This window comes from Acinonyx jubatus, chromosome F2, assembly GCF_027475565.1.
Source record: "Acinonyx jubatus isolate Ajub_Pintada_27869175 chromosome F2, VMU_Ajub_asm_v1.0, whole genome shotgun sequence".
Taxonomy (NCBI): domain Eukaryota; kingdom Metazoa; phylum Chordata; class Mammalia; order Carnivora; family Felidae; genus Acinonyx; species Acinonyx jubatus.
In genome coordinates this window covers 4,603,830-4,625,226 of record NC_069394.1, presented here as the reverse complement: position 1 = coordinate 4,625,226, position 21,397 = coordinate 4,603,830, and the positions used below count along the sequence as shown (strand labels likewise).

Here is a 21,397-nt window from a genome sequence, read left to right as displayed (position 1 = left end):
TCACCCAAGCATTATTTTTAACCACGAAAAACTGGAAACAACCCTAAATGATCAATACTAAGGGGACAGGCACATAAATCATGGTCTATTCATGCAATGAAATGGTATGCAGCCATTTAAAATGAGTCACTAAAAACCCTACAGCAGCCTGGGCAAAAATACTGCATGTAGGGACAACAGACAGGACGGGTTGCAAAATCGAATATATTATGTGTGTCTCTGCAAAAAGAAATCAGATCTATAGGAACATGTCCTACAGAAAATGGGCCAAAGCGTTGCCCATAGTTGTACCTGGATAGCAGGACTAGGGGCTACGTTGTTTGTTTGTTTGTTTTGTTTTGTTTTGTTTTTTTACAATTTTCCAAATATACTGATACAGAATTAAAATAATTTCAAAATGTCTTATAAAACTAGAGGAACATGCACTGCTGAGGACAGAACGCGGTAGACTCTGAAAAAGCATCTGGAACCTGACTCAGCATGGGAGGGCCGAGTTCCAGCTCTCGATCTGAAGGATGGGCCTGGGCAGAGGCTCTCAATGCCTTATGGGCAGGTTGAGGCCGGGGTGGGGGGGTGCGGTTTGCAGTCCTGTCTCCACCCAGCTGAACAAGAGCACAAGTGGAAAGTTCTGGCCCAAGGGTCCCCTTGTGGTAACCTAGTGCAAAGAATGAAGGCACGGCGGCCCTCAGCCCCACTCCAGGGTGCCGGCCACGGTGGGGGTGGAGCCTCAGCATGGGTCAGTTCCCAACCCCTGGTGAGAGAGACTAAATGGGGGTCCCCGACTCCACGGCGGTCACCGCGCACCCTTCCTCTGGTTTGAGAATCAGGGTAATGGAGAAGCACAGAGGTTATACAACTTTGCCAAGTGAGATGTGAGCCCACAGCAGCAACCAGGACTTTCTGAGTCCCAGGCCGGGTTCTCTCAAACCCTCCTGGCCTGGAAGCCAAATTCTGTCTGTGTGCTGGACTATAGTCCCTGCAGGTACCGAGCCCACGCCCTCCTGGCCCAGAACTGACATTTAGGGTGGGAAATTAATGCCCCATCTGCACCAGCCTTTCCCTGCCACATGTGCACACACAAACGCACAGGCACCCATGTGCACACACACACGCGTGCACTCACAAGCAAGCACAGCGTGGGCAGTCCCAGGCACCCTCCTCCTCTTTCTATGGAAAGCTATGGTGATGGGTTGAGGCAAACATAAATACCTTTTCTCCTCGGGCTCCCTTTTCACCTCGTTCTCCTTGGAGACCCTGTGGGAAGAGGGGTAGATCAGAAACACGGCTCAGCCCAGCTGCTCTGTTCTGAAGGTCTGGGGGGGCCCACAGATACCCTGCCTGGGAAGGCGGTGAAGATCCCGTCTCCCAGGACTCTCTCTGTACAGCATCCTGTGCTCCCCCCATCAGGCCTGGGCACCTAGGTCCCCACCAGGGTGCGAGGTGAGCTCTTGGGGCCGGTTTTCTGGCTGGGGTTCTCCAGGTCCTCCAGACTAGGCTTGAATATACCTGGCCCCTGAGCTGGCCCGGCCAATGGCAGGAATGTGGCTCTGAAGTCAGTCTCCCCTGCCACCCAGAACCTATGATCCCATCGTGAACATAAAATCCAGGTCATGAAACCTGGGTGCCTTAAAGCCACATTCCTCCACCTCCTCTGGGGAGAGGGCCCCCGCCCTGTCGTGTCCACTCCACCTTCCTGAGAAGCAACACCAGATCCTATGCTAAGAACGCCCTCCACTCTACGAGCAGAGTTGAGGGAAGCATCAGCCAAGGCATGGGCTTCTCTGACCACAGGATCTAAACGCAACGGCTACCCCTTGCTCCGCCCACAGTACCCTCTATCCCCTTCACCAGGCTTTCCTCTTCTCCCAGCACTAAGCCCCATGTGACACCTCCTCTGACTCCCCCAAGGAGAATGTGAGCCCCCAGAGGGCGGTGCCTTCTTTCCTTCAATACTGCACCCCCACACAGTCTAGAACATGCCTGCCACTTGATATTCATAAGCACCTGCTGAATGAATACATGAGTCAGTGAGTGACTGCATCAATCACTTGGTTAGCGCCAGAATCTTGTAGAAGTTCTGCCGGCAGGCTTCTGCCCACACGAAAAAAGCAGGAGCTGAGAATGATACGGAGCGTCTGTTCTTCTCCCATGTGCCGGGTCCGGAGGGAGATGCCAGGGCCACCAGCACCAGCTGGTGAAACCTTCTCCTGGGAAGGCTCGAGGGCCAGGCCCACAGCTCAGTGCACAGCCCCACTGGAGAGGTGTGGATGCATTACTATGGGAACCCCCTCTGGTCCCCACTCTCTCCTCTCATTTCCTGGAGAAAGGATCCTTGGACATTCTGCGGAGAAGATGCTAAAGGTTTCCCAGGCCCTATTACCTATTCTAGGAATAACACCTACACCTTTGTCCCTGGAGAAGAGGCACAGGGCCAGAACCACAGGCCGCTATCCCAGAGGGCAGAGGCTCCATGGCCCGCCCAGGCCTCTGGGGGCAGCTGGACATCTGTGCCATTTTAATTCCATCCCAATGCCTTGGCCCGTCACACAGAGATCAGAGGTGTTAAAAGTCTCCCAAGGCAGTGCCGGCTGCCATGCTTGAAAATGGCCTTTAACGTTGCTTCTTTTATTTGGAGCGAGTCTCAAATCTCTTACTGAGAACCAAAAATATGATGAGACATCCACGAAGCCACTTTGCTCCTTATCCATCACGTCTATCTGCTCATCGCTTGCTTCAAGGGGCACGTGGCTACTGAACATTCATTGTGGGTCTAGCATTGTTCTAGGGGCAGGGAATTGACAGACTCCATACCCCTTCTGGAGTGGCAGACTGGACCAGCTGGGGAAAAAAAAGCTTCTTTAGCTCGGGTGTCAGAAACACCTGGGTTGCTGGGTAAAAATGCAGATTCCCGGACTTCCCTCAAAGCTGCCGTGTCACTGTCTGGGAATGGTGTCCTAGAAGCGTGCATTTAAACAACCTCCAGGAGGTTCCTAAGGGCCATAATGTTTCAGCATTTCTGGTAAGAAGAGACACCAGCACCTCACTGCCATTGACACGTGCCAAGGCAGCTGGTCCTCTGTGTGCAGACTCTGGAGGGGGATTCGCCAGGGGTCTGGGTCCCAATCCCTGGAGAAGAAAACAGAAACCCTTCCAGAGACAAGCCTTTACTTACAGGAGCTCCAACGTGTCCAGGAGGCCCGGGGGGTCCAGGTGGTCCTTGGAATCCCTGCAGAAGAGGGTTCCCAAGAAAGGTGTGGGAAGGGGAAGGAGAGGAAGGAACAGAGGCAAGACCCAGAGACCCCTGCTCCTCACCTACCACACGCTGCCCCCTTCTGCTTAGAGTTCATGCCGCCCCCCCCCCCCCCTTGCCTGGTGGAGCAGGATTCTGCCAGGACTCACTCCCTTGTCTGCTCAACTCCGAGGAACAGCTGGAGTGTGGCCTCCGAGCTATAATGAACCATTTCCATTTCCACTTGCCCTGCGTCCCACGGCCTCCCCACCGTCTGGCCCGGATCTGTGCCCAGCTTCGGAGCGACCTGCCTGATTCCTGTCGCTCGTCATTCACACTCTGCCGTGGGGCCTGCAGAGCCCGGGCGAGTCCTGACAAAGCCGAAACAGAAGTCCGCAGAGCCCTGAGGCTCCTCTGCGGCCTGGACCTCGAACTGCTATGGATTTTAGGCAACGAATTTGGAAATATCTATTAAAAAATCTATTAAAATTAAAATGTGCATTTCTTTAGGCAAAGGCTTGCCAACTTTTGTGATCTATCCTATTGAAATAAAATACAGTGTGTAAGGAGAAGCATGCACACACACACACCCACACACACACATGCATTTATTACCATATTGATTTTGGTAAAAGACCAGTGAAATTAGAAATAACATGTAGGGCCATCATAGGGAAAAGGTTATGTAAATTATGATGCACCCATGTCATGGAATGAGGTGCACTGACTGAGAGAACAGGTGTGGAAAGAGATCTCTAATCTGTTGTTAAATGAAAAAAGATAAACGGGAGACAGTGGTATGCTTCACTTTTTTTAAGAATTTAGGAAAAATCATAGATGTGAGGATATACACACACAAGCGTGCGTGCTGTTATACAGGAAGCCTTTGTGGATCTATTCTGCACCGAAAACAATTGGTTTTGCATCAAGATTTATCGACTGGAGGGGCCCTGGGTGGCTCAGGAAGTTAAGCATCTGACTTTGGCTCAGGTCATGATCTGGTGGTTCTTGAGTTCGAGCCCCGCGTCAGGTGAGCACGAACCCCGCTTCTCTCTCTCTCTCACCCTCTTTCTCTGCCCCTTGTGGGATTCTCTCTCCCTCTACATCCCTCCCTCTCTGTCCCTCGCTCCCTTGCACCCTCTCTCTCTGTCTCAAAAAAAAAATTATCTGCTGGAAACATCAGAGGAACAGAGCCGAGAGTGACACTTACCCGCATTCCCACCTCTCCAGGAAGCCCTGGCTCTCCCGGCTCCCCCTGCACACACAAAACAGGGTCAGTCACAACCCACCGGGACACAGGCCCAGGCAGGCCAGGGATGCCCAAAATCTCAGGGACATACGTGTCTGGAATTCAAACCCCATCACAGACACAAGGTGGCCGTCCATGCAAGGAGACCCAGGCTGCCCTGGGAGACTCGCCATGAACAAGGGAGTTGGTCTTTACCCCACGCGGCACATCCCAACCCCCTTGCTCCTGCTGCTGGAGGTCAAGGGAACTACATGCAGACACAAAGGTGGAGAAAGCATAGTGACAAGGAATCCCCTCGTGCATGGAGGAGACTGGCCACCAGGAGGGGAGCTGGAGGGGTCCTGCAGAGCACAGGACCCCTCTTTCTCTCCCGGTCTCCACCCCAGACCTCCTGTCCTGGAGTACTAGAGGCCACGGACAGAGGAGGGGCTCACAGTCAAGGCTCCCACTCCAAGACCTGCTCACACGTGCTGGAAATCACAAACAGAGCACGAGGAGGTGGAACACAGAACCCGTCTCTCTTTGGGTTCCTGGTGAGGACGATCCCTTTTCCCGGAGCAGACTGGCCCGCCCGAGTAGAAATCACTTTTCATCTGGGTTTCTGGGGGTTGTGTCACCTCAGAGGCAGGGGATGCAGAGGGGGAGTCTGGGAGCTGACAAGAGGGAGGCTGGGGGGTTGGGGCATGTGCAGGGGACGGGGTGTATTCTCAGCTGCTCCTCGAACTGGAAATATGAGCGAATCCCCCACTTTGGACCTGGACCTGGTTGCAGGTCTGGGCACAAAGACAAGACCTCCGTGCAGAGTAGCTTGTCAGCTAAAAATGGCTTCCAAGGACACACAGGCGGTGCCCGGTGTCATTGAAGTGATTAGGCTGACCCACAGGGACCTGGGAAGATCCCGGTATGAATGAGCCCCAGCTCAGGCTTGGCCCTGGCAGAAGCCACCGCCCTCAAGGACATGGGCTCCGAGCAGGCGGCTGACTGTGGGGAGGGGTGGGAACAGACGTACCCGCATGCCTTTGCTGCCGTCTCTCCCAGGGGGACCGGGCAGGCCCAGGGAACCCTGGGACAGAGAAAGAGAGCAGCAGTCAGTGCAGGATAAAGAGCACAGGAAATGCAGATTCTCGGGCTTCACCGGAGACCTACCGCATCAGATGGGGTCCGTGCTTTAACAAGACCCCCAGGGGTCCGTACGCACCTGACAGCCCCACGCCCCTCCCCAATCATTGTGTGGCCCCTCCTCGCTCCAGGCTCAGAGTCACCCACCCAAAGCACAGTGTCCTCAACCTGGACCCAATAGATATCTGGCCGGATGCTCCTTTGTCAGGGGGCTGCCCCGGGCATTGCAGGATGCCCAGCATCACCCCTACACACCAGCAGCACTCCCCAGTGCTGAAAATCAAATGTCTCCAGTTACTGCCAAAGGTCCCCGAGGGGCAAAATCGCCCTTGGCTGAGCACCACCGGGCTAGAACAGGTATCTAGAAGGATTTCTTAAGCTGGGGCACACTCCATTCTTTTTTTAAAATTTAAGTTCTAGTTAGTTAACATGTAGTATGATAATAGTTTCAGAAGTAGAACCCAGTAATTCATCTCTTAACACCCAGTGTTCATCCCAACAAGTGCCCTCCTTAACGCCCATCCCCCATTTAGCCCAACCCCCACCCACCTCTCTGCAGCAACTCTCAGTTTGTTCTCTGTATTTAAGAGCCTCTTATGGTTTGTCTCCCTCTCTGATTTTATCTTATTTCTCTTCCCTTTACCTATGTTCATCTGTTGGGTTTCTTAAACTCCACGAGTGAAATCATATGATACTTGCCTTTCTCTGACTTATTTTGTGTAGCATAACACCCTCTAGTTCCATCCACGTTGTTGTAAATGGCAAGATTTCATTCTTTCTGATTGACGAGTAGTACGTCATTGTATATATGGAGTGTGTATATGGAGTGTATATGTGGAATGTATATATGGAGTGTGTATGTGGATGTGTATGTGGAGTGTGTATATGGAGTATATATGTGAAGTGTATATGTGGAGTGTATATATGGAGTGTATATGTGGAGTGTATATATGGAGTCTGTATATGGAGTGTGTATATGGAGTGTATATGTGGAATGTATATATGGAGTGTGTATGTGGATGTGTATGTGGAGTGTGTATATGGAGTATATATGTGAAGTGTATATGTGGAGTGTATATATGGAGTGTATATGTGGAGTGTATATATGGAGTCTGTATATGGAGTGTGTATATGGAGTGTATATGTGGAATGTATATATGGAGTGTGTATGTGGATGTGTATGTGGAGTGTGTATATGGAGTATATATGTGAAGTGTATATGTGGAGTGTATATATGGAGTGTATATGTGGAGTGTATATATGGAGTCTGTATATGGAGTGTGTATATGGAGTGTATATGTGGAGTGTGTATATGGAGTGTGTATATGGAGTGCATATGTAGAGTGTGTATATGGAGTATATATATGGAGTGTGTATATGGAGTGTATACGTGGAGTGTATATATGGAGTCTGTATATGGAGTGTATATGTGGAGTGTATATATGGAGTGTGTATATGTGGAGTGTATATGTGGAGTGTGTATGTGGAGTGTATATATGGAGTGTGTATATGGAGTGTGTATATGGAGTGTATACGTGGAGTGTGTATATGGAGTGTGTATATGGAGTGTATATGTGAAGTGTGTATGTGGAATGTATATATGCAGTGTGTATATGGAGTGTGTATGTGGAGTGTATATGTGGAGTATGTCTATGGAGTGTATATGTGGAGTGTGTATGTGGAGTGTATATGTGGCATATATACCACATCTGCTTTATATATTCGTCAGTTGATGAATATTTGGGCTTTTTCCATAATTTGGATATTGTTGATAGTGCTGCTCTAGATATTGGGGTGCATGTGCCCCTTCAAATCAGCATTTTTGTAACCTCTGCATAAGTACCTAGTAGTGCAATTGCTGGGTCACACTCCATTCTAATGTATCACATGCAGAAGCCCATGACAGGCACACTCATGGGGCAGCTGTGGGGAAGAAGGGGGGACATGGGCCAGGCTGCTCAACTCCCACACCCATCCTGGGGAGTGCACGGTGGGGGGGCATTTAAAAACAGCGATTCTGGGATCTCTGAGCTCCCATCCAGCTCGGACACCATTTGATTCAAGTCAAAGGATTCTGCCAAGATCTCCAGCCCGGCTCCCTCCCTCCGTCAATTTTCTGTGGGACACTGAGTAAGTCAATGCTGCCTTCCAGACTATCCCATTTGTGAAATGAGGTTATTGGACATTCAACAAACATGCAAACTGATGAACCTATTAGAAATATTTAGAAACACTGTGCTGCACTGTGTCCTCTACCTCTACGGTCTTACGCAGACTGCCAATGACCCCGCGAGGCAGGTCCTGCTTCTCAAAGGTGCGTCAGACATTGTGCATTTCCAGGTTCACCTATAAATTGTGTGTGTGCAAATGTGTGTCTGCAAACATGCACACACATACCAAATTTCTAAATTTCTATGAAGTGCCTTCCACGGACTCAACATCCCTTCTGAGCCAGTGTGACACTGAAAACAGAAACACACAGACAGACAACTGGAGCCCTGGAGTCAGACAGACGTGAGTCTGTGTCCCAGCTCTGCACCTTTCTAGCTGTGTGACCTCACACCAGCCACTCTGGAGGGCCATGTGCCACTGGCCTGTCATCTGGTGGATGAGGAGGCCAGCAGCAGGACCACCGCAAGGTCAGCGAGGGCTGGGGAAGAAAGTGCACACTCAGCTGTGGGAGCATCACTGGGCTGCGGGCGGTACACAGTCATCGCAGCTCCTGCCCGTGATTGCTGAGGGTTACATGGAACCACACCGCCCCAGGCACACTTGCAGCAGGGAAATGATGCTGTCAACCGTGTGCCATGTGTGTGCCACATCACACAAGGTGTGTCCTCCCGTCCTCGCAGAGCAAGTTAATGGTGGAGACAGGGCACCTGTGCCCACACAACACACTCATCTGCTAGTAAGTGCTTGGTTCTTATGCTAAGGCCAGGAGGGTCCCGTCCTGGAGACTGAAGGGATTTGTTGGCATGGGTGGAAGCTTCCAGAGGAGGGATGTCTCCAGGCAAGGCAGCCCAGGGGATGGAGCATCAAGGACGTAGTAGGCTGAATGCCAGCTCCCGCCACCCTCGCTTAGAGGAAGGAGGGACACTTGGGGAAAACAGCTTAGTACCTGGTGGTCTCAGTTTCACTTTCTGTAAAATGGGAACAATCACAGCCACCGGAAAGTTTTTGTAAGTGTTGAATGTCTCCACGGTGCTCCCTGTAACATTTCCAAAGTTGTTCTGGGTGACACCAGTTTGATTTGTAATTAAATTGTGAGGGGGGGTGTGGGAAGGTAGGGGGTTCTTCGGCCAAATGGGTTTGTGAAATACAGAAATACAGAGTTAAACTCAGTTAAACAGGTTCCTTTACAGCAGGCTTCCTTGAAGCCTTGACTATGCTTGCTGATGGTGGTTCTCCAGTGTCCTTGCCCACTCAATCTGGCCACAGGGCATGTGGGGGGCTGGGGTGGCTCAGGGCACACGGGGAGATGCACGTACACTTCACTGCGCCTCATCACGGGCAGAACCAAGGCCTTCACACCCTTGCGTTAAAGAATCCAGGCTGCCACTGGCAAGGCTTCCGAAGGGCTAGAAAGGAGAATTGTTCACAGAGTAGGAGGAGGAAAGTCGAGACGGTCTCCAGTTGGCCAGCATCGTACTTAGGTGTGGTTTGGGGAGGGAGGAGACTTCCTCATTGGTCTTCAGGTGCACGTGGGTGGCTGTCCTTGGTCGGATACAGGGGGCAGGTGAGCAGTCTACGGATGCTTCACATGATGAAAGGTCATTCAGTATTAGGGACCCAGGGTTTTCTGTGGCCGCTGCTCCCTCGGAACAAGTTTGAGTTGGCGGGCACACTTTCTGGGGTCGAACTGCCTGCAGCTTCCTTACGAGCAGAGGCTGCCACAACAGGCGATTTCTCAGCCACCATTTACACGTCCGCACAATGGGGATGAGGCCCTACCTCGCGGATGAGTCCCTATTTTGGAACTCGATGGTCCAGACGTGAAGGAGGCACCCGGGACAGGCGGAAGTGGTTTCTGAGATCCCGAGCACGGACCGAACACCCGTTAGCACCCCTCCGTTAGCACCGAGAGTGGCAGAACCACCGGGAACATCACAGCGATGTTAATACCAACATAACATAACAATAAGCGACGCTGAAGAGGCTGCTACTGGCCGACAGGCCCCGCTGAGGATTCACTACATGCCGAGCACGGAGCACTTCCCTTTCAGCAATGCCTCTGACTCCTCCCGGGACGCTTCTACAAAAGAGACGCGACTACAATCTTGATTTCACAGTTTATGAAATGGAAGCACGGGGATTCTATCGTTTGTCCGAAGTTACAGCATCTGTACACGGAAGCCCATCTTTGGGCTCCAGACTCTGCCCCTGAGCAGCGTTTGCACACACTGGTTCAGGGCATGTTCACAAGTGTCTTTCTCGCTTTACGTGGAACACATGGACACAGAGGGCCCACGCTTGCCTGAGTCCGCCTAGTGGCTGGCATGGCCGGGGTGGGCAGGCTGAGGCAGCAGTGCCTGGGCGCCCAGCCTCGCTCCCCTTCTCCAAGGACCTAGTTCCTCCCCCATGGCCTCAGCCAACCCTTACTCCCTGGGAAAGCATCAGAGCTCCTTCAACTGCCTGACTGGAGGCCGGCGCTCCGCATGAAGCCAGGAGGCTGGTGGTCAGGCATAGGGCAGCAGGCTTAGCTCCCCAGCTGCCTCATCTCCAAGACCCATGTTTTATCCCGTCCCATCCTGCACCAATCTGAGTGCATGGCATGTGCATTTACAGATGGCAGGGACCCCTGCCCACTTAACTCTGCTTTTCTACAGCTCTAGGGCTAAATGCAAGATTTCCCAAAAGGGGGAATGTCAGAGAAGAGTAAGGACTTCCTTTGAGGACCTGCCCTCAATGGCGCTTCCCTTCAGAATCAGGCCTATTGTGGGAGCCGCTGCAGAGCTCACCCCAGGTGCTGGTTACCCAGTTAAGATGGTGGGTCCTTGAAAGGCCATTCTGTCTTCTGGCTTCTGCAGCTGAAGGCAGGGGAAGGGGTGTCTGGGTTGGCTCCTGCCTCAGGAATAAAGGGGAGGAGGGTAGTAGGGCATTGGAGCTCCCAGGACCATCTAATAAAGGGAGACAGGGAGGAGACCAGAGACAATGCCAGAGAGAACTCCACAGAGTTCTGGAACTTTCCCTCTGCCCAGTTGTCACATTCCAGCCCTGGTGGTGCTTTCCAACAGATGCCCAGTAGATGGCTCTGGGTGAATCTGTCTCACCCACTAGACAGGAGCTCCATGAGTAGGGGTGTCACGGCATCAGCATCTCCCTGTCAATACTGCCTGCTTGGCACAAGACCCCACCAGTGCTGTGTGCTTCAATCCCTTCCTAAGCTCTGTGGGCTTGTAAGGGAGACAGTAGGGAGGCCCTTCTACTTTAAAGTTAGGCTTGTGGGTAAGAAAACCTCAGGGGCACAGAGGACAGCAGGTGTAGAAAACCAGAGCCAGCAAACTGTGGTTTCAAACCCTCCATCACTTAGTACAGATGGTCATGGTCTAGTTTGTGAAATGCTCTAACACTCAGTCTTCATGTATAAATAGGGATCACAAATCTAGGTACAGGATTTGTGCATCCCAAGGACATGAGCAGCTTAGCAAATTGGTTTTAGGCGACTGGTATCATGAAACCAGCCACTTCTCCATGATGGGAGGGCCACCCTTGTTTAGTCATCTAAGAAACTGTCTGGATGCCTCTTTAGAGGCGAATGTTTTCTTTGTCCAAGAGGATAGCATCTCTTTTCAATCTTATTAAAAGATAAGGATAACCATGCCAGCACTGCAAAACAGATTCTGAGAAATTTCCACTTGTAAATCCTCATGAGATCCAGGCATTTTTCAGATGGGTTTCTGCTCTTATGAAAATTGTCAACCTGCCTCAGCTATTGCATGTTTTTGTGTCCCCTAAGCTTGGCCTCCCAGAACACCACCATGCCCTATAACACACCTTCCAAAATCCCCCAGGTGGACTCCCCATCAGCTGACAGCAGCGTCTTTGCAAAAGGCAAGTTACAGCCCTGGGCCGCCTGCCCGATCCCGTCATGAAACCCACTCACTGTCTCTGAGCCCCACTTCATCATTTGTAGGATAGAGACCCACACTGCTCTCAGATGGAAAAAGGGGTGTGGACGTAATTAAAATGACAGTTGTTTGCATTCTCCTGAGAATGAGAAACACATTCTTAAACCTGTGGGGAGGGTCAAAAAAGGAGAAGAACGGAGATGCTCCAGGAATTGGTCAAGTCAGGTACAGGGAATGTTTTAAAGGGGATATGTGTAGCTAAGGATCCATGGTAAAGTATAACAAAAGAAGGGAAATGAAGGGAAGGAAGGAAGGAAGGAAGGAAGGAAGGAAGGAAGGAAGGAAAGAAAAGAGAGAGAGAAATAAAGAACAAGATAGAAGGGAAAGCAACAGGACTAGACCAGAGGAGAAGGGTATGAACTGGCAAGGAGCCTCTGCCATCCATTAGCTGAGTGGAATGAGCAACTTCCCCTCCCGGGTCACAGCTCCTTCACCTGCGCAAAAGGTAACACGAGAAGGACTGTTACCTCTGGCCCAAGGTGGTGGGTTAGATGCCTGAAGACAATGGGGAAAGGCTTTAAATGTAGGTAAACTCAGACAAGCATCAGAAATTATTATTTTGGGTAAACTACCCAAACTCCCATTCTTCACCTGTAAAAAGGAAGTCACTCAGATTAAGAGGATGACAACAGATGATGTACGTGAAACCCGTTACAGGAGATAAGCAGGGCTCAGGGAAGAGGGGCTTTCCCCAGCTCAGTCTCAGGACCTTGAAGCCATGTCTTGGTGGACCTCTCTGCCCACCCCCCGCCCCCACACACTGCCTCTGTGGTCTCACTGGGAGCCCCCAGGAGGGTAACAAGGGGCAGGAGTCATCCACCCACACCCGCTGTCAAACCAGAGGTCCAGGAATTATGTGGTTACTCACTGGGAAAAATACAGAGAAAAGATAGAGAAGATACTTCCCCTGTTCTTTTGGTTAACTGACTATCAGACTTTTTTCCAAATGTTGACAAAGAGATCGCCTCATTGCTAGACAAGCATATTAGTATTACTCTTGGTTCACCTGGTAAGAGACCATAGATCATGTAGGTGGGGTCTGAGGAGTCCCCTGGGCAGTGGCCCTCAACGAGCGGCTCCTGGGCCAGCAGCATCAGCATCTCCTGGGCCTTGCTAGAAAGACAGATTCTCTGCCCGGCTCCCAGTCCACGGAACCAGACGCTCTGGGTGTGGGGCCCAGCACACTGGTTTAATAAACACTCCTGGTGATTCAGATGCTGGCAAGTCTGAGAAACACTGCTCAGCACTGATAAATGCCAGCTGTGGGGTCAGAAAACACGAGCACAGCTCCTGGCTTGACCACACAGAGAGAGAAACTCACATGGTTCCTGGTCACACGGTGAATACACTTGTAAAATGAGGGCAGCAGTATTTACCTCCAAGCTAAGTAGCATGTCCATGAGTCCTGGCAGACCACGGTACTCACAGATACCAGGTGCTGTTAGATTCTTAGAGGCTCTACAAATTATTCTATATGAACGGAGGAAAGGAAAGGACACCCCATACCACAACACACCCCATCTGGAACACAAATTTCCAATAACACTCTCCAGGCTTTGGGAGGCTGACAGACTTACAGTCAGGCCATCCTCAGGAAACAGAGGGAGCCCGGACATTTCACAACTGCCAGCCACCCCTGGGGATAAGACCTCACCGATGGCCGGGATGCTGAAGACATCATCTGGCGTATAAAAAATGTAACACTATGCTGGTGTAATGGTAATTATACTTAATATTTATGAGCACTTTTTTTTACAAATATAAGTCTTTATTTTCATTGGGTCATTTTGTCCTTATGAGCAACTCTCTAAGACAGGTAGTATCAGTCACCAATTTATACAGGAAGAAAGTAAGGGCTAAGGGGTTGAGGAACTGCACAACGTTACACAGCTGCCAAGTGGCCAAGCAGGGTCCGAAGCCGCCAGGCTGTGTCCAGGGTCAACGTCTTTAGCCTCCCCTGTCTCCTGCCCCATCCAACGGTCCTGCAGCCCAGCATTTGTCCTCCTCACAAGTGCTCCCCACCTCCTATACTAAGCCCTTGGTCCTGTGACTGGCCCATTAGACTTGGCAAGTGCCTGAGTGTCAGACAGAGCTGGGGAAAGGTGCAGACTTTCCTATTCCAGCTCTGCCTGGGGCTGTGAGATCCCGTGAACTCAAACTTCCCCAAGCGTGTCCTTCAGCACCACGGACAGGGGCTGTGGCACCATTTTTCTCTCAGTCTTTTGCCCCCAACCCACAAGGCTACGTGAGGGCAGAGAAGCAGCTAAACTTATTTTCCCCTAAACCCTTTAATTATTATAAAAATAGAAGGCCTTCAACCACAGTTATCCAACTCAATAACCATGAATAATGCACATTAATGCAGAGGCTAACAATAGGAGATGGGGCTGCTGATTAAGCCAGCCGTGAGCAAAGAGAAAGGAACCCAGAGCTAGAGGCAATGGCATAAATATATCTTAGGAGCTTCACACATACAAACACGCACGTATAATTTACATTTTATGGCTCAGAAGCTCCACAATGCAGTCATTACATGAAATAAGCCAATTCCCACAAGGGACACAGTTGTTGAGGGTCGAGGATTCCCAGATACCAGCACTGCTTTCAGAGAAGGGTGGAAAACTGGCACTGGCCAGTGCCATGGATAACAGCGGGTCACTCTGTGACTTTGGGCATGCCTCAGACTCCCTAAGAGGCTGCACGAGGCTGATACTCAAACTCAACAGCCTGGCACACACCAAGAGCTCAATAAAAGCGGTTAGGATTCTTTCCACAACACGGCACTTTCTTTGAGATGAAGTCACTATGCCATTCCAGATAAAATCCCCACACGTTGGCCATTGGGCTGTGCATGGCTCCTATTGCTAACGCCTCTACATCCTCTCAGAAAGAATCCATGAAATAAAAATGTGCCCACTGCTCCTTGCTGTGCCACATTTCACTTACACCAGAAACCCCACACATGTAGAAGTAGCATTGTGTGGTTTCTAGAAACCTTTCTTGGTCCCTGGTCTGGAAAGGAGTCAAGAGGAAGAAAATCCCTATGTGGCAAGGCCCTCTCTTCACCCCCACCAATTCTGCAAGCCATTCTACAAAGATTCCATGATACGTCACCTCACAATTTCAGACAGCCTGGCCTTGAAAGACACCAAAGAGAAGAAGTAGCTCAGGGGAGGACCTGTTCTTTACCCTGGAGACAGCACACAGTGTGTCTGCCATGTTGGTGCCATTGCGACAGCTGGTCTGACTGTTCCCCACAATAAGATCCCCAGGCACTGCCGTGAAGGCTTCACAGGAAAGGCCCTCAGTGAGCTCAGACCAGGCTTAAATGGGATCATTCCTAGCTCTTACCTGCTCTGCCCAATCAGCTGCGCAGTGGCCAGTGACTTTTTTTGTGGACACTCCTCATCATCCTCTGGGCTCTCAGGTGCAAACGGTTGCATTAATAATACCTTAAGGCTCATGTCCCTCATTTCACTGTCCCTCCCCAGTCCGAGGGTGCCCTGTGTGCCCCTAAATGGGTAGCTGTTAGGATTCTGAGCAAGCCAGAGCGTATGATAAACTACTTTGCCCTCTTCCTACAGCATCTTACAGTGAAAACATCAATGTGTGTGTTTTCCAAGACTCAATGGCTTTGCCATGAATTGCGGAGAGAGGAATGGATGAGATGGTGCCCTGCGGGGCCTCCTGGCCCCATGCATGAGGGCTCGAGGGTTACTGGGTCAGAAGCATCTCTGGTATTCCAAGAGGCAGAGCACACTGGTGGATGCACAAGGAGGAAGCAGTCTCAGGGAGGAGAAACACCAAGAGGAAGCCCTGGGAACATGAGCGCAGAATCGGCAAGACACAGATGCAGGGGGAGAAGGGTGTCTTGGGGCCCCGTCACAGCAGCACGTGTGAAGTGCGCTCCAAACACGTGGACTTTATCTGCCAGCTAACTCTTGATGCTGAGCACAGCTCAGTAGGGACCAGTGGCACAACAGCATTTTATAATCAAACGTAAATTCATGGCCACTTGCATGTTTCGGACAAGATGGCATGTCCCAGAGAAGCACAGTTGGAACTGAGGACTTCCAGGTGCCCTGCCCCACTGCTGGGAGTGACTTCTTGGCAGGTGGGTCCCCAATTTCTCTCCAGCTGGCTGCCTTTCCTGAGAGGCTGGAGACTTCAGGGTCCATAGCAACGTGGAGGATGCCTCTTTGTCCTTGGAGGAACACGTGCAGAACCTAGTCTTCCAGACCCAGGGACCAGGTTGCCTCTGCCAACCACTATGAACCTCGTTCCGAACAACCCTCCTTAGTTGCATCCTGATGGCCTTGGACTCTCCTGAGTTTTCCACTCAGCATCTTATTTCTTCAGCTTCGTGATGACCCACCGCACAAAGGCTCTCCTAGGACACGAGGACCCCAGGACACTCCGGCTCGTTGCTCGCGGCTCTGGCATTCCCTTCAGGACATTCGGTCAAAATTTCGAGAAGGCGACACCTTGGCTACTGGTTTGACTCAGTTTCCTCCTTTACCGAGTTGGTCCTGTCGGGTTTGTGATCCCGGGAAGATTGGAAAAAAGCCATAAAAGACAAGGAACTGATGTTTGCGTGACCTGAGCCAGCCAGCCCAATAAAACTCGGCCGAGTTTCTTCTGTTTGCTCGTATATTTTTTCCGGTGCACCACACCGTGAAATCTGAGCACAAAATCCATCTGAACTTTTATTTATCGCCATATGGATTTCTGCAGAAATGCTTAAGAAAGGACTTTCTGGTCATTGTTGTTTTTGAGTTTCTTCCCTTCTACCAAATGCTGAGTACTGAGTTGCTGACCCAAGCATGGCTCTATGGGACACTCTGCCCCAATTTCGTCCCCTACGGGTCTCAAATGCCCTTGTTACCTGCAAGGTGTGAGCAGCACTGATGAGGGGCTGTGGAGCTCTCTCCCTATGCTGTCCCTACGGTGCGCCACTCCAGGCACCCAGCCCTGCCCCACCTCCATACCCTGGTCCTGACTGGCCCTGCCTGGGGCCCCTTCCACATCCCAACCCCACTCTAATTGGGAGTATTAGTGCCGGCTGCTGTTCATAAAGACAACGCTGGCAGGAAATGTAGCGTGTGGTGTGTCTGAGCAGCCGGAGATGCTGTCCGCATGGTCGCTCAGCAGCATCACTTACAAGGATCCATTTCGGGGCCGACCTCTGAGGGTCACCTCGCCCTGCTCCAACTGGCTCATTTCACTGCAGCAAAAATGGCTGGAGGAGCATCAAGGCTGTCATCCTCACAGCCGCGGGCCCAGGGAGAGAACATCTGCCTTCAGGCTTCGAAGCAGAAGTACTGAGTTTGTATGGTTGGGTCTAACTTAGATAATGTGTCTGAACGGATCCTCCTGCTCAGGGAATTGGAGCGTGGATGGCTTGCACTTGACTCTTGCTAATGCTTGCCGAAGTCGTTATTTAGCAGGGGCCTGTGAAGTTCTTTCCTGGATCCCCTTATTTAATGAACCCTCATGTCAACATTAGGAGAGCGTGGTTGTTTCTAGTCTCTCTTATGCACAGGAGAGGAAACTGAGGCACTAAGAGCAGTGGAGACCTCCCCAAGGTTATGCGGCAGGAGAGGGGCAGCTCCAGGTTCCCAAAGCCCAGTCCGCAGCCACTACCCTGTCCTGCCATCTGGACCCACGGCCGTCATGCCGTCCAGGGTTCCGCACTCCAAAATCACGCCGCTTGGGGATTTCACGCACAAACATTGTGAATGTACTATATTTAAAAGGATTTTCATTATGTTAAGACTTAGTCTTTGGTTAAATGTTTACAGATGTTGTAGCACCAGGAAGAGTAATTAACAAGACATATGGAACCCCCCAAATCCCACTGCCCCAACGTGCTGGTTGTTTGCACCGCACACATGTCTTTTTATGTGTGAGCACGTAGGGCTTCCTGGCCTCTATTTCATTTGCATTATGTTGCATGCATAGCTCCCTATCGTAAGGTGTTCCTAATTCTCACTTATGCCCATCTGGCTGCTGCAACGTGATACTCCATTAGCTTGTTTCCCATTTCTCGTTGCCATTGTAGTTGTCACGAGTACTTACAAAAGACAGACTCAGCTTGTGGTATTTTTGTTTCTGTTTCTGTCTTTCCTTTCATATGAATTGTGCTCATGATAACTTCCTAGACATTTTTGGGGGGATGCATCTTCTCGCCACCGCCCCCCCCCAGTACAACACCTACTATCCTAGGAAGCCCTTGGGGTGCTCTGCTGATGTGACCGTCCTCTGCTCCTCGGTCCCTGAGGCTCAGACAGGGTCCTGAGTGTTTGTCAACAGCATGGCGGGTGGAGGCCACAACCCGGCTTATCTAGGGACCCGCAAGAATCACACTCTGGACCACATGGCTGTGCTCAGGCACGTTGTTTCCTCCACGGAACCGGTGAACGAGCCCCTGGCGGGGGCCCCAACCCAGGTTTTAGGGCTCTGTGAGCCCACCACCCTCTCTCATACAAGGTACTTGAATGCTTTCTGCTGAAGAAACACACATTACTCTTCCCCGGGTTTTGGCAATTTCCAGCAGAAGGACAAGAAAGGCAAGGAACGGATTTTTACATGTGCTTACCTGAGCCGGGGACTAAGCCAGGTGCTTTTACAGGCATGAGCAACCTCCCATGATCCCCACAACCGCCACACAGGGAAGGCACCACTGCACCCACTTTACAGAGGGGACACTGAGGCTCAGGGACACACCAGCCGAAGATCACCCAGCCTCTGCAGAGCTGGGATCCAAGCCATGTCTGCCCAGCTCCCCAAACCTGCTTTCCTTCCATCACCTGAACCCAGGTCTGAGCACAAAACCAAGAATTCCTCTTCCTTCCTTCCCCCACCAGTTGCCAGGTTTCTAAAGAAAAGACGACAGCCCCAGAACGGCAGAGATGTGCCCAGTGTCACATTAGGCAGGAGCCCTGCAGAGGGAAATTGGAGCAGATGCTCTGGCGTGCAGACACCAGAGGGCGCTGTGGGCCCAGGAACGGGACACAACCCAGTGGCTCTGGGTTCCTCCAGAGGCAGCATTGGTCCCCACAGCAGAAAGACCCCCAGGATGCACCACGAAGAAGCTCACTGGAAACTCACATTTTGGTCTTGTTTCTGTTGTTTCTAAATCTTTCCACTGGTGGGGCTCACGGTCTGGATAATGCCGTAGACTTCACCTCCATGGCACCCAGACCGACTCAGTGCCCACCCAAAGGAACCCTCATGCCAGCGTTTCACTGTGCTGGTCAATCTTCTCTGCAGGGAAGAACCCAGGGCAGAGGGCACAGAGGTCATCACCCCTCCCTGCTCTCTCTGACTGCACCCGAATTGGTCTAGCCCAGCCCAGAGCAGCGGCTATATGCCCTCATCACCACCACCAAATGAGCTGGAAATTAACTGAAGATTATGGGAGTAACAGGAACAGAGCATCACCAGCTCGATAGGCACTGCATCAACCCCTTCATGTACACTGCCTCCTTCGGTGGTGAGAACCATTACCCTCCCCTTCCCCCTTTCACAGAAGAGGAAACTGAGGCTCAGAGTAGACCAAGGACGGACATGGGGTCAGCACGAGGTAGAGCCAGATTCTGAAGCTGGGTCTCCTCCACGCAGTCTGTGATCTCCCTACTGGGTGAAGCTGGTCCTCAGTCCTGGGTGACGGAGCCCCAAATCCATTCATCCATCCGCTCATGTGGCAAAGCCCATGCCTGATGCCAGCTGTGCCCCAGATGCTTCAGAGGTTCATCCTCCTTTCCTCTCCGTTTACGGCCACAATGCCTGGGCTGTGGGCAGCAGTTTGGGGGCATCCCCTAAAAGGCTGCCCCCCCTGACCTTAGTCTGATTTCACATATATTAAAACACTGGGGGAGACTGGCCCCAAGAACTCTCTGGTGAATATGGGAACCAGAGAGGAGATCAGCTTCCAAGACAAGGGGCAGAAGCAGTCCAGGAACATGGCACCATGCAATGGTCTAGGGCATCTGATGTGGGAGCCAAGGAGAGTCAGGAGGCCAAGAGCCGTGTGACCTTGGGCCAGTCACCTACCTTCTCTGAGAGCCAGTTTTCTCAGCTGCTGGGGAAGGGGGGCTTTAATCAGCCCTCCAGCTGCCTGCCCTTCCCTTTAGTAATAACCAGTGATTATGTTTCCCACCATCCCATTAACTTGTGACCCTGGGCAGGTCACTTGACCTCTAAGCTTTATTCTCCCCATCTGTGAAATGGGCGTAAGTAGTGCCCTCCCTAATGCACTGTCTTCATCACGAGACCTAAGGTATGGGGCACGCTGGCCCTCCTAGAGGCCAACACACATCCTCACAGTTAATTACATGCCAGAAACAAGACACACAGCCACGATCAGAGAAATACAATCCCTGGACCCACTGGGCTCTAGTCCATCCAATCCCCTCACTCGAGGCACCTGCTATGGGGACAATATTCAAGTGCAGAAGTTTGTTGGGCCCTGTCCAAATGCATTAGTCACCGGTGACCTTCTCTGCTCTGTGGACTCTATCAGTCCCCGTGACCCACCCTCGCCCTGGCTCATCCTCGAGGGGGAAGCAGAGACTCTAAGCTGCAGAAGACAGCCCTGGGGAATCGGGCTGGGTTGGGCTGATTCCCAAGTCTCAGAGCTGCCGCCTGCAAGAGCCTTTATGCATCATCTCGTCCCACCCCCTCGCTTTTACAGATGATGAAGCAGAGGCCCAGAGAGGGAGGTGACTCACCCCAAATCACACAGCTAATATGTGGCAGATTCCAGACTCAGACTTTGCTAAAAATGTCCAACTGCAAGAGAATGTCAACTAAGGACAGAGCCAGAACTGGTAGAAGTCTGTCCAGTGGCCCATCTGTCCTGCCAGCACCAAGTATGTGAGAAGGTCTCCCCGGCTGGGACTGTGAGCTGGCAGCTTCGAGTCCTGAATGTGGTGCTGCAGGCAGGGGTCTGGGGCACCAGGGAGGTGGCTCCAGGCATCAGGAGAATAACGCTGCTCCTTCTGAGCTAAACCAGAACAGACAAGGCCCAGCAGCACCTACTGCTCAACAGAGAAAAGAGGCCCATCACTTCCTGCCTGGGGACACCTCTCCAGCCAGAGGACGTGCTGGTCCAGGAGACACATGTTGGTATCGCCCACCAAGCACCACCCGGGCCCAGCACCCGTACTTCAAGGGCTCCGGCAACCCCAGTCCTGATAGGAACATCTGGGTCTCTTGCTAATCCCTGTGCTCCGGACCCACAGGAGCCTGGCAAGCTGGCAACAATAGGCAAAAGTGGTTACTGACTTTGAGCATCTTGCCTCCAGGTGCTGGGCTTTTAAACCACACCGGAAGGATGGATGGTGGCCACCAGTCCCGTCTTCAGTGTCAGGACACCCAGACTGGGAAACTGGTGGCAAAGTCATGCTGTGCTGTGTACCACGCTGGCTCTCAGACTGCTCTCCTGTAGGAGTGACTGTGTGCACACACGTGTGCACACACACACACACCCAGGGCTAGGGTCACACTGGATAGATGTTTTCCCATGTGCTTTCAAAATGAACAAAATACTATTTTCATTTTCTAGGTCATTAATCGTTGGTCTAGATGTGGTCCGGCATCCCCGAGTACCACTGCATTCCTTAGCCGTGCGGTAACTTATTCACCCTCTGCCTGCTACACGGCACATGC

At 51.6% G+C, this 21,397-nt stretch overlaps 1 protein-coding gene across 6 annotated transcripts in view; it reads right to left on the bottom strand.

The window, feature by feature from the left end:
* Positions 1 to 21,397, bottom strand: part of COL22A1 (collagen type XXII alpha 1 chain) — a 259,422-nt gene that overhangs the window by 153,561 nt on the left and 84,464 nt on the right. For all 6 annotated transcript variants that reach the window (XM_053208097.1, XM_053208095.1, XM_027063837.2 and 3 more), the window contains 4 exons: positions 5,488 to 5,541; positions 4,440 to 4,484; positions 3,173 to 3,226; positions 1,210 to 1,254 (listed from right to left, as the gene is read on the bottom strand). In XM_053208097.1, the coding sequence (XP_053064072.1) occupies positions 1,210 to 1,254; positions 3,173 to 3,226; positions 4,440 to 4,484; positions 5,488 to 5,541 (198 nt within the window). The remainder of the gene's footprint in view (positions 1 to 1,209; positions 1,255 to 3,172; positions 3,227 to 4,439; positions 4,485 to 5,487; positions 5,542 to 21,397) is intronic.